Raw genomic sequence first — 12,829 nt, 5'->3', positions numbered from 1 at the left:
GTAATTTAGATTAAAAATTTTAATTCCAGTTTTATTATAATTATTTTTTAATAGCAAAGCTTTAAATATTTTTCTTGATATATAATTTTTATTTTAAAAAAACCCAAAACTTTATTAAAATTTTACAATATTATTAATTTTCAAAATCATATAAATTTTCTATCCTAATCAATCGTCCAGCAGGAAATTAAAATAATAATATTGTTATTCAGTCGAGAGTATTTTCAATACATTTCAAATTGACTTTAAAATTTTCCGGCGTTTGAACTGCTTTCATAATTAAAAGTAATTTGAATTATTGTTTTGGATAATTTGAGTATCGTCATTTAAATAATTATTAAATTAAATATAAAAAAACATTCAACTAAATAACAATTTTTATTAATTATTAATTTTCAAATAAAATTACGTGTTAATTAACATAAACATATTTTTATTTTAAGTAGAAATTTTTTTTATTCCAAAGAAATTTCACAGTAGATCTCAAATTATTTATGGCAATTAAATATTCATTGATTTCAAACCCTTGGCCTCGAAATTGGGGTCCTGCCTCTTTATTCAAACTAAAATTTAAAAAAATTTAACTTGAGATATATTTAAAGACAATCTATCATCATTTTTATTATTATTGAAAAATAAATAATTTAGATGTCTTGCGGTTGTTGCATTGACGTGTTGTATTATTTAGAGGCGTTTACTCGCCACCGAGACTTAGCGTACAGAGAGCCCATTTATTATCCGGGTTCGATAAATCTACAAGACGTGTAAGCGGGAGCCCGCTGTGTTTGGCGGATATATCAAGGATTCTTTTCTTTGCCCGTTGTCATCGTCCTCCCGGTTGATGCATTTGCTCCTTTTACAAAACTTGTTCCTTTTTACCAGCAGACATTTATATTGAGCTAAAGGTTCTGGTGGATCTCTCGCTCAGCAATCTCCAACCCTTAAAAAATTTCTTCCCCTTTTCCATCCTAAGAAAAAAAACTAAAACTAAATTAAATAAAAATAAAATTACAGCGGCGACTAAAATTCGATAGACTATTTACGAAAAATCTCTCAGACGGCAAAGTAAACTGGTAATGGAGTGGAAGGATTGAGAAGTAGCCGAAGAGAAGATGAACACTCAATAGCTGGTCAACTAAATCATGAAGCCCTCACGCATCCCACTCGGACGAGCACACACTCAGCTGGGTGACGAAGCAACAGCAACAAAGGGTTGCTACGAGAGCTCTTCAGTAACGACCCAATGACCAGCGCACTTCTCTCTACCCAGCCAGCTCTACACTGTGCCCATAACCGAATATACAACCACCTACACGGCAGCATCCTCTTGTCTATATTATGTTCCCCTAGTGTAGTGTAGCTCAGCACAACAACACACTCTTCTCGTACTCACACTCATCTGTTTCAGTACTTGATCCTCGGCCTGGTTCTCCTCAACGTCGTGGTCTCGCTTCCTCCGCTCACTTCGCAACGCGATTGCCACCCAAATGTATTTACTGTAACCCGTAACCCGTAAAACGCAAACCGTATCAAACTGTCGATGTCCACCCAGTACTTTACCCAATAACCTGGCCAATCTCTTTTCAGCCACGACTCTCTCCAAATTTTTTTATTAAATATTTAATCAGCTTTCGGTGAACGTTTTTTAATTTTTAAATTCACTCGCTATTAAAAGTTTACGAAATACTTAAAAATATCCGTCAATTATAACTTGGACGGAATAATTCAGGAGCCTCGAGTTATTTAACCAGGATGTATATTTATTAGATCGATAAAAGTATAAGTACAGAATAACAAAAATTATGGGCGAGTTTGGGGAATCGGGGGCTTGTATTTGTAGCAACTTTTCCAAACTTCGAACAAACAAATCGCCGAGTGGAACCTGAAAAATATCGCCAGAGGCATCGAGACGTGGGTGATGATGGTCCAGGCCCAGACTCCGAAGAATTTCAGATGGTCGGGTCTGACGTCCGCGCGAGACTTCTCCAGAGTGTTCACTGCCCACAGCGCAATGTTGACGACTATGAGGAAGGTCACGATCTCCTTGCCGGGCTTCCTCGTCGAGGAGGAACGTCTTCTCCAGGCAATCTACAACAACCAGAGGAGTCACTTGGTACTGTATATTGATTTGCGGGATAGTTGATTGAAATATCAAAGGACTACGACAACTAATACCACTACCAGCAAACTAAGTATTATTCTGTGGTGTGTGATGCAGTATACCTTGACTAGAAGAGTTTGACTAGTGCTTTGAATCAAAGCGATGAAATCAGCAGTAAGTGATAGCACCCAAGTTGGGCCCATTGTCAATATCCCGCCGACTGCACCGAATAAACAATGGAGATAGACACCCGCTTGTGCGGCTGCCAACAAAGTCGAGTCAAGATGAGGTGCGGGTTTCGTGTTCCTCAATTCTAAACGTCGTAATTTAAATGCACAACTTACAGATGCGATTCCACCTAAAATTATTTCATTAAAACTTTAGTATTTTTACTTCCTCTAATACTACAAAAGTATTTAAAATTATAGTTATTAATTTTATCGTATTTTGGACACATAAGTACACAAATAATATTCTGTTTAAATTTAAAAAGTATTTAAACATTTTAATGAGATTATTAGTTTCAACTCTATTGAAATTTAAATGCAGGCATTTAAATGCTCTGGTAGTTTGTAAATTCAAAAAGTTTATTTATTGAAGCTTCAGTAAAGTTTAAAATTCAATTTTACTTTTTAAAATTTAAAAAAAACTTTTTTTGACATTTTCCATCATAAATATTTAATATTTTATATTAACTATAGATTTTTAATGTGATAAAGTATAAAATAATTACCCGCAATTAAAATAGCTGTTTCTAAAGCAGTCACTTGCTCAATAGCCATTTTCGGTTTAGATTTTTTCAGAACGAAAAACATTATTAAGCTGAGGACAGTCGCTGCGATTACTAAAATCCCTCCAAAGAGTCCTTTGTGGGCGTTGCTGCAGTCAATGCTCAATTGATGTAATGACCTCGTCGAACCGTCGTGTTTAACGATAATAATTCTGTCAACGCGTTTCCACATTTCAAAAAGAATAACTGCGCAAATGAGACTAAATTCAATAGTGCAAGGAAATAAAAAGGGACTTGCGTCTGTTAAAAGCGTCTTCAATATTCCCTCTTCATTGAGCTCATGATCGTGTAATTCTAATTGTGCTATTTCATGTCTCGTCTCCTCTACAAGCGCCTATTCACAAGTAAAATTATAATAATAATAATAATAATGATCGTGATATAAAATAAAATATAGATATTTCAAAATACCTGGAGCCATTCGCAGAGATTGGTAGCAATCATATGCATGAGCCCTAATTTAGCAAGAGCGCTGTGCTTAGCGAGCTCAAGATCTTTGCTATTCAAAAATATAAAGTGCATTTGAGCGGTTACTAAAAGAAGCCTCGCACTTGGTGTAATCGCTTTGAATGGTCCAGCAGAGGCAATAGCAGCACCGATTTGCAATCCACTAAACACTAACGAGCCCGCTCCGAACCCAATGGCACCCAGACGCAGACAAAAGCTTCCATACTGCTGTGCCTGCAGTTTTTTTATTTTTATTTACTTTTAATTCTTACTGTTACCTGTTACTTTAATTCTTTTGGCGCTTGTTTACCCTCTACAACATCCCTTCCATCCAACAATTATCGGTATTTTGAATTACCCGACATAACATTTTGTGTATCGAGTTTCACGCTGCTTTAAATGCCCACCGACCGGCTGATTTTCTTTTTTTTTTCTAATTATTTGAACCCTATCGCTTTTATTAACCACTTTTTTATGTTAATTAATATTGCCCCAGTAACTCTAAGTATTTAAAACTTTGACTGCTTTGTTTCGTTGGATTTAAAATAAAATTTTACCTGAAAACTTTGACGTTTTCCATTAAAGTCGTCCAGCACAAAAGCCATTCCGTCTTTTCTGTTCTGGGTTAGCATTTTCTTAACAGCTTTATCTCGAAGCAAGATAGTGTACATTGTGATGACGAATCCCACACTGACCAGATACAAATACAAGTAAAATCCCTGGTAACAAAATAATAAAACTATAAGTGAAAAAATTTACAAGCAATAACCCAGCTGGGTGATGGTACTGATGGCTCAATATCTGCGTATGGTCATTAAAGCCCACATCATCATAAAGTGTAATTTAGGAGCGTTTATAAAGGCGAGCTCGCGAAGCACTAGTCGACACATAATATAATTTATTATTAATGTAAACCGAAAGCCAGGGTTCATAAATATGAATATATATTTATACCACAAACCTGATCGAGGGCAGCAGGCACTCGGTGGCTTACACTGGCCGTTACTGGAACCGTCACCCCAACAACTATCAGCAGTTTAGCATAAAGTGTGCTGACCGTTGATATTAATTCCGCTCGATGCTTTTCTTTCCGATGCCGGGATGAAACTCCGTTGCGTCGGTGACAATTATTTGACTTACCTATCAATCAAACAGGACATTAGACATCACTTTTACACTGTAAAAAATTCGGAGTGATTCGGAGTAAGTTTTACTCCTAGGGGATTAAATAAATAACCAGTCATCCACTCTGGATTTAATTCGCGTTCACTCCCTAAATTTTTTACAGTTTATTAATTTCATGTGGATAATTAATTATTATATTATTATTAATTTAATGTCAGAACTGAGTGTGTGCTATACACTATATATAATTGATAACTGATAATTACATTTAGAGGTTTCCAGAGCACTCAGTGGTATAGCTGCAGTATTGACTGGCGTGAGTTGAAGTAGCTTAGAACTGTGTTGAGATGATCCTCGGGTATAAGACTGATGATAATCAGTACTGCCATCACAATGCTGTGAACACGAGTCATGGTTTCCCGCAAATGTCGTTGTGCTGTTGCTTTGTCCGGGACTTTGATCTTGTGGTACACAAGATGGCAAAGACAGGTTACTGCCGATGCCTGATATCAGCGCTCTACTTAACAGAGTTCATTCCATTACACTGTGTGTGCGGTGTAATTTATAAATTAATTTTATTTTATTTTGGGATTGAAAAAAAAAAATAATCAATTGTTTGGTACTGATTTTTTTTTTTATTTTGGCCAGGGATTTAGTCTTATTTTATTTGAAATCGGATTTATAAGTTGAATGAATGTCGGATTTTGTCTGTTAAATCGATTCCAATCGGATCGCTTTCAAGCTGAAAGCTATTTTATGCGGTATCATATGGAACCAGCTGAAATGACGTCTAACAGTTGAATTTTTTACAATAGATTGGGAATTACCTATTCTAGATCGCGCGCTATAAGTAATAGCGGAAAATATTTCCCGTCATTACTTTCTCCCACGTCTGGTAATCGGGTTTTAAACATTTTAAATATTTTTACATATTTATTATTATTATTGTCATTCATTTTTTATTGATCAATAGGACAACAAAGGCGGTCAATTTTTTTTATGACTCCAAATTATTGTTATTTGTTTTATATTTTTTCCCTGTGAAAAAGTGATAAAACGAGTCCGGAAATATGGTATTCCCAGTGGTGGTAAAAGAGTTAATATATATATATATATTTTTTGACGGTGTATGTTAACAAACAATATTTGTTGCTCAAACCAACAGTTTATCAAATAAAAAAAAATTTTTTTTATTTCTGTGAATGACAAATGTAAGCATTCAAGGCAAAATAGCTATTGAAATACTGCACTTTTATTGGTTGTATTTTATATTTTGAGCGTGAAGTCAAAAAAACGACTGATATTTTATTGGAAAATAGTATTTTAAAAAAACTAACCCGACAGTTTAAAGCAAAATAATTAAACTGAGCATGAAGAGGAGTAAATGGAAATATATATACGGGAGCATAAAGTGAGAAACTTAAATGGCCGTGGGATCCTTTCATGATCGATTTTCCATCATAAAAGCTTTATTTCGTTAGCTTCGATCCGCGCGGTGTAATATAATTCCGTTGAGCTTTTCGCGAAACAAGAGAGCAGCCTCGGCGGCATCAGTGTCTGCGGTGTTTGACTGGCGTTGCGTATTGTTGTGGGTCTTTAGTTTGTTTCTGTGTATACTTGTTCAAACTCAATTTGGCTCTCATACACTCGGCTCCCGCTTCTCCAGCGAATTAGCATTGCTATAATTAAATAGCTTTAAGTCAATATACTGGCTCCAGCACTTACAGAAATCATCAACTGACGCGTGTGTTATTCACTCGCGTATAATACACGCCTTCAATCTTTTGTTACTTAACAACAATAATAGTAACACTCCCGACAAACTTAATCAACTTAATGTATACTTTTTTCATAAAATACACTGTAAAAAATTAGCAGAGTAAATCCGGAGTAAATGCGGACCTAAATGAAACCTGATCTAGGTGATCCACTCTGCTGAAAAAAAACTTCCTATTTACTCCGCATGCAGACTTATTTTTTTTAATTCGGAGTGAATTAGGATTTAAATAAAATCCGTAATTACTCCGAATTTACTTGCAATTTTTTACAGTCTATTATTATTATTGTAATTTATAAAATTACCCAATTAAAGCTCGTCTATGATTGATAATAGTATTCAAAGCAATGCTTTGTCTACGTAGACTTGATGATCGGCCATTTTGTGGTAAAGGAAAACTATCTCTTCGATCCAAATTAATGCATCTAAAACTTGTTCCTCCTGGTATTTGGTCTCCTGTAGATGGATTTACTAATACTGATTCTGGTTGAAACCTATTATTAATTAAATTTTATTATGTAATTTAATTATCGAAACTTTCAGTTTCATTTCGGGATTAAAGCTTTTTTATATAAATTTACTGATTTAATTTTTATAACTTCATTTGATCACTGGAATTTCAAATTAAATTTTATTATCAAAAGAATTTTATTTTATTTTGATAGAATTTTAATTATCAAAAATTCATTTAGAAAAATCATTAACATTATAATTTATCACACAGTCATCATTTAAATTTATTTGACATTTCCACGAGACATAATTTATATAATGTAAGTTTCACGCAACAATCGGAGCCAATTAACGTCACATCTATGCTCTGATTGTATTCATTAATTGTTCTCATTAAAACCTTGCTAGCAAAAAAAATTCTTTTTTTCCCCACCACCAATTGCGTCAATACACCTCAATAATTAGTTACTCCACTGATTAAATATTCATTATAAAATTCCATTGGAATCAAAACGAATTATTTGCGCAATTAACTGTCACCCCTGGTTATCATCTCGCGTTCAAACAGTAAACAATTATCATAAATTATCACTTTAACGTCGTATAAATAACTCATGACTCATGACGTTTTCTAGATTTTTAAAACATGTCTCAGTATACATTTTTCATTTATTTATTTATTTACTTTTTATTGTAGTAAAAAAAAATATATCTCATGCTTTATTTCCAACTCTATCTCGAGTTTTACCGAATAAAACTAAAAATAGGAATATAAATATGATAGTGCACCGGTGAAGTTTGATAGTTGTGAATTTTCGTTCAAGGTTTTATCAGCGCAATCTTTTATGAACAAAAATAAAGAATAAGTAGTACGTATATATATAAATATATGATAGTATATGATGACGTCATGAGAAGAGAGAAAGATATATAGTGAGTAACCAGTGCAGTTCAGTGGAGATACACAATTTTACGGGTTTACCCAGTGGTGAAAGTAATATGACTAGACTCACGTGCCAGCTACGTCGTTTGCCATTTGTCTCCAACGTTCTGCTGCTGCTCACTCCTTCGCCCTTTTTACTTTTTTTTATTTCGCGTCCTTTTACTTTTTTTAAATATTTTTTCGCTTCACTCTTGCCTAGATTTATATATATATATATAGAGACACAGACATAGAAAGAATGAGGGAACGAGTGACTTTGAGTTGAACCACTTGGCGCGAACTCGAGAAAGAAAGTAAGTAAGTAAGAAAGTAAGAAAGCAATGCAGCTTAATAAAAAATAAAATAAATAAAAGTATAGAAAGAAAAGTGTTAGAAAAGTTTTTCACCGGGTGATCCACATGGCGCAACAATCGGTTCCGTTTATTCACTGACAATGCACAACTTTTAGATTTTCAGTGTATTACATAGAGATATAGAGATACTCGCGGTGGGCATCCGGACAGAGTCTTGTGTTTGCACTTTTCCCCTTTCGAGGCTCAAACTCCCTCAATTTATTCCAGTAAATTCACCTCGCCGAATTTTAATGGCTCTCTTCTAGCGCCAGTGTCACGGCACTCTGTAAAATTCTATTCACTCCATTCGACAATTTTATTTTTAACTTTATTTATTTTTTTTTTCTTTTTATTTTTTTTTTTTCACTAAACCGACTACGAATATATTTTGTACAGCGTTTTGTGCAGCGAAGATAGCGCAAATTCACCTACAAATTGTTTGTAACAATCATATTTTATTATTTATTATAAACTGGCAAGTAGAGAGCTCACGAAATAATCAGACCTAGGGGTAATGAAAAAATAAAAAGCAACACGCGATACACGCTCCTGTTCCTCAGGCGATTTATTTAATTCTAGCCAATTTATGAGGAACAAGTTCATTTTATATCCTTCAAATATTTAGTTTTAAAATTATCCAAGTACTTAGACGAGTGATGATAACTCTAGATAATTTTTTTTACATACACCGAGTGCGCGTATTTACTTATTTACTCGATTGACAAAGAATCTGTGGCTTTGTTTTGAATTATTCTTAGAAACCGTAGCAACACAAAACGTGACAATTAATTAGAAAAAAAATTAAGAGGTAACTGATCTGGACTGTTTGTAGAATTTATTTGACAGTAAAAAATGTGTAGGATAATTTATTTTTTTTTTCGATTACTCTTCGTTTCCCTTATGAAAATGATGTAAATACTCGGAGAGAGGGAGAGAGGTCCCAGCCGATTTGTCGATCATAAGCGGAAGCAAGTTCCAGCCGTTCATCTGCAAATCGACGGTCTTGCTGGCGAATCGTCGAGAGCCGGGAGCCGGGAGACGGGATAGACGGGGATTGGTACTCGGGAGCACCGGAAGCGCCCGGATATGAGTTTCCGGCACGGACAATTTGCCGCGCGAAATTGAATGATCGACTTGGATAACGCGGCAGATCGGCTGGGTGTGCTACTTGGACGGGGGCGTTCACTACCTGCCAGACGCCGCCGACGTCACCACCATCATACTCTAGCACACACAGCTGTAGGTGTGTTCACACATTTTCTTCGTCTCCCGTTCGCGTCCGCTCGTTAATACCCGTTAATTAAGGCGCGATTGCTTCTAGCAATGTAAATTATCGCGAGTAAATTCGTGACCCCACGGATTTTTAATCTTCTCAAAATAACATCCAGGGCTGATAAATGACATTTCGATTGCGATTGTCACTGTGATTGCTATTTACGTTCCGTCAATTGGATAATAATAATTTTTATTTGTTTCTTTTTTTTTTTTAAATTTTTTATGAAGAATCGATCAGAGCAAAGTTCTAAAATGGATATAAAAATACTAATAATAATGATAACAGCAACAAAGTAAAGTTGGATGAAGGTAGGCGGTATTATTTGACGTTTCAATATCTCGTGCTCGATTATTTCCATGGACCAGAGCATCCACGACACCCTGCATGAGCAATATTTACAGTAGAGTAGGCGCAATCGTGCTACGTACCAATTGCTTTCGATCTTCCCCCATATATATATATTTTCATAGATCGAGTCAGTGAGTGAGTGAGTGAGTAAGCGAGAGAGAAAGAGAATATAAATAGGGGGAGTAAAGGAAGAGAATAAAATAGTAGTAGTGTATGGTTGTGAGGGAGGATAAAAGGGGTGGGAGGGGGGTTGCAAACTGAATTCCAGCTCTATCGAGTCGGCCACGCGCTCTTGCCCTCTTTTATCAATGTATATACACACAGGATCTGGCACGCGGGTAGCGCCAAGCACTCCAACGCGGTCTTCGTCCTCGTCACTCCTCTCGCTCACTCATTCCGTCTCCCTATTTAAATGTGAATTTGTATATACGAGCATTGACCATGTAAAATTGTCCATGTGAACTCAAACACGGCATTTACTCCATGAGACTTGGTTTCACGTTTAAAATCAACGTAAACTGATACCTTTTTTAAACCATTATCATTATTTTTATTGTTATGTGATTTTTTTTTGTTCTTTAGATCGGTTCTATTGGTCGCAGTCGATAGGAAATGATGGAAGAGTATTTAGAAAATTTTCGAGTTATTATTGTAATTTCAGGTGAAATAAAATGTAGATGCTGGTGAAATATGAACGCGAGTGAAAGGGTAGTTAGAAAAAAAATGGTTGAGTATTGAAAGTTTCGGTGGAAAGCGAATGAATACACAGCGTGCGAATGAGCACAAATGGATTTTGGCTGTTTCACACCGTACGCATAAAAGAATGAGAAAAAAAAACTTGGAATGTATGTCGGTCGATCACTCGATTTTCACCGTTTTGAGAATTCTATCCCGCTCTGCCTATTCACTCGCTCACTCACACCAACACCCGCTATATTGTGTTTCTGTCTCGAATTCTCGGTACATCCCATTGAGTGGACATTTTTTTTCAGATATTTTCGAAATCGCTCGCTGAACGTTTCATTTTTTTTGACAGTGCGTGTTCGTTAAACGGCAAAAAGTACAAAAGACAAACTAGTTTTATTTTGTTTCGCCATTTTTTATTTTTTATCCAGCCTAGCAGTGTCTTTAGCTGTCGCTTCAAACCACGAGAATCTCTCGAGTTATTTTTACCTTTTTTTTTTTTTTCAAATTTATTTACTGTACGTCACTTCGTCTCGCTCTATCGAGCATCCAAAGTTTTCCATCCTCCGGGTGTCTATTGGAAAATTTATTCCAATATTTTCAATTAAAGTTGGACAAAGGCTCTGCTCGTTTGATAAGGCCGTATGTCGTCGACGTGTTACCCCGCTCCAGTTATAAGGGATAAAAATATAACCACGCGCCACTGCCCCCAGCCCAGAGTAGATATTTAAAGTGTGAGTGGGATTCTCCTCCTGACTGACGTTTTCACTGTCTGTTTTATGTCTCTCCCTTTATGTGTAAGAGTAAATAATATATATAGCTCCATATATATCTATATAATGCTGAAGAATGTGTGCAGTGTTACATGGTTAGACGTTAGAGGATTGAAAAGAATTGCGAGGATTGAAAAGGATTGTACATGAGGGCCAGAGAAGAGTTCAGAGGACACTGAATAGAAGAAATACACAAGAATGCTACACCTACATCTTGCACTGTCCTATACCCATTCTGTGCTCTCTACATAACACAGTTTTTATATTTTATATATATATATATATATATATATATATATACTAGTTGCTATGTTGGCTGCTACGTCAACATTCTATTCTACTTCCAAGTCCTGCCGATCGATCGTCTAATGATGAGAAAATTTATACACACAGTCCATTTATATTTACCGACTCCTGCATATGGACGTGAATACGAATACTAAATCAACTTTGAGTAAATTATTTGTTTTTTTTTTATTGTTTGTAAATGTATATTAGAGACAGTAGTATATATTTATGGATCGAGAGATATAAATTATTATGATAATTATTTTGAATAGATTCAGTGTTTGGGTTTAACGCAAGAATTCATTAAACGATACGCTGGTGAATATATATCGTGTGTTTTCGTAAATAGTTCGAGCTCTCTCGAGCTTTTGCGATAGCTGGGGAAAATGTTGTGTACACATAGACGAATCGTACTACCGGGAATTATTATCGCTGCTGATGGTGAAATGGAATATAACGTTTACTTTAACACCAAGTTTTACCGATTTATAAAAATTTATTTATAAAATCATCACTTCCTTCGATATAATTCTATATATATTTAATATACACATAAATCTTTTCAACAATCGTATTGTCGGATGACGTCGGCATATTGAAAAATATTTATATTTATAGAGGATAAAAAAAAATGGTTTTATTTAAAATATTTAGGAAATATAAATCTTTGGCCTTAGCCCAGATTGAAACACGACGAGTTTGAATTTAAACAAGGGTATTTTTTGAACCTGGATCGGCTTTGTGACGATAAAATTGATTTTCACTTGATTTCTGTCTGTCCCAATTTCCTCGTTGTCAAATTGGCCCTCGACGAGCTGAAAAATAATCTCTTTGAGTGGGAGTTACGTTGTCGCGAATAATTGCGGTGGTTCGTGGATGCTTTATATAAACTTGTGTGTATATTTGTACCCGTAATAGTGCCTTTTAGTAAAACAACACCCGCAAAGGTGTGTGAGTGTGCGGTAGGTGGTGCACGCTGAGCGATAATTAGATGCCTACCAGGATGCCCACAAACGTCATGCGGCTGTCACGAGAGCTGTCATCTGGCTGTTGTGTCACATTCTACCTGAGCTAGAGCGAGACCCAGACAGATACAGAGGACAGATATATCCTATCACTGTGTACGTCTCTGTATTAATGATGAGAATTAATATTAATGTTTACAAAAATCGATAAATATATGTAAATTATTAATGTGTTAGGCTTGGAAATATTTTTATTTCATTCCAAGTCTCAATCATTATTTTTCCACTCGTCAATCCTACATTTTTATTAACTTTCTATAATTTTTTATTCATCAATAAATTAATTAATTCGCGATGTATTTTTCCTTTAATTAATTTAAAAAAATTTTGAATGTTCACTTATTAAGTGTCTTAAAATCATTGTTAAAAATTAATCCCACTCAAATACTAGACTTATTTTTATTCGAATATTTTAATTTATAAAATTCAGTGTCAATTATTTTAAGTGCACTTAATTATTTATTGTT

The 12,829-nt window shown here is 35.0% G+C and overlaps 1 protein-coding gene across 1 annotated transcript; it reads right to left on the bottom strand.

Moving 5' to 3' along the window:
* Positions 1–1,799: 1,799 nt before the first annotated feature.
* LOC103578798 (proton channel OtopLc) lies at positions 1,800–8,293 on the bottom strand. The gene is made up of 9 exons (XM_008559986.1): positions 7,707–8,293; positions 6,546–6,734; positions 4,730–4,980; positions 4,300–4,478; positions 3,896–4,057; positions 3,303–3,572; positions 2,835–3,225; positions 2,224–2,459; positions 1,800–2,088 (listed from the first exon to the last, which is right to left on the bottom strand). The coding sequence occupies exons 1-9, from the start codon at positions 7,727–7,729 to the stop codon at positions 1,801–1,803; spliced, it is 1,989 nt and encodes a 662-aa protein (XP_008558208.1). The 5' UTR covers positions 7,730–8,293; the 3' UTR covers position 1,800.
* Between the last annotated feature and the right edge of the window lie 4,536 nt (positions 8,294–12,829).

The sequence above is a fragment of the Microplitis demolitor genome, chromosome 1 (genome assembly GCF_026212275.2).
Source record: "Microplitis demolitor isolate Queensland-Clemson2020A chromosome 1, iyMicDemo2.1a, whole genome shotgun sequence".
NCBI lineage: Eukaryota > Metazoa > Arthropoda > Insecta > Hymenoptera > Braconidae > Microplitis > Microplitis demolitor.
The sequence above is the reverse complement of the archived record's forward strand: the minus strand, read 5'-3'. Positions and strand labels throughout refer to the sequence as shown.

Excerpts from the sequence above, each read along its gene's own strand:
- LOC103578798 (XM_008559986.1), bottom strand. The coding sequence starts at position 7,729 with ATGGCAAACGACGTAGCTGGCAC. Across the intron at positions 4,058-4,299 it reads TGCCTGCTGCCCTCGATCAG|GGATTTTACTTGTATTTGTA; the intron begins GTTTGTGGTATA and ends TTTTGTTACCAG. Across the intron at positions 2,089-2,223 it reads GTCAAACTCTTCTAGTCAAG|ATTGCCTGGAGAAGACGTTC; the intron begins GTATACTGCATC and ends TGGTTGTTGTAG.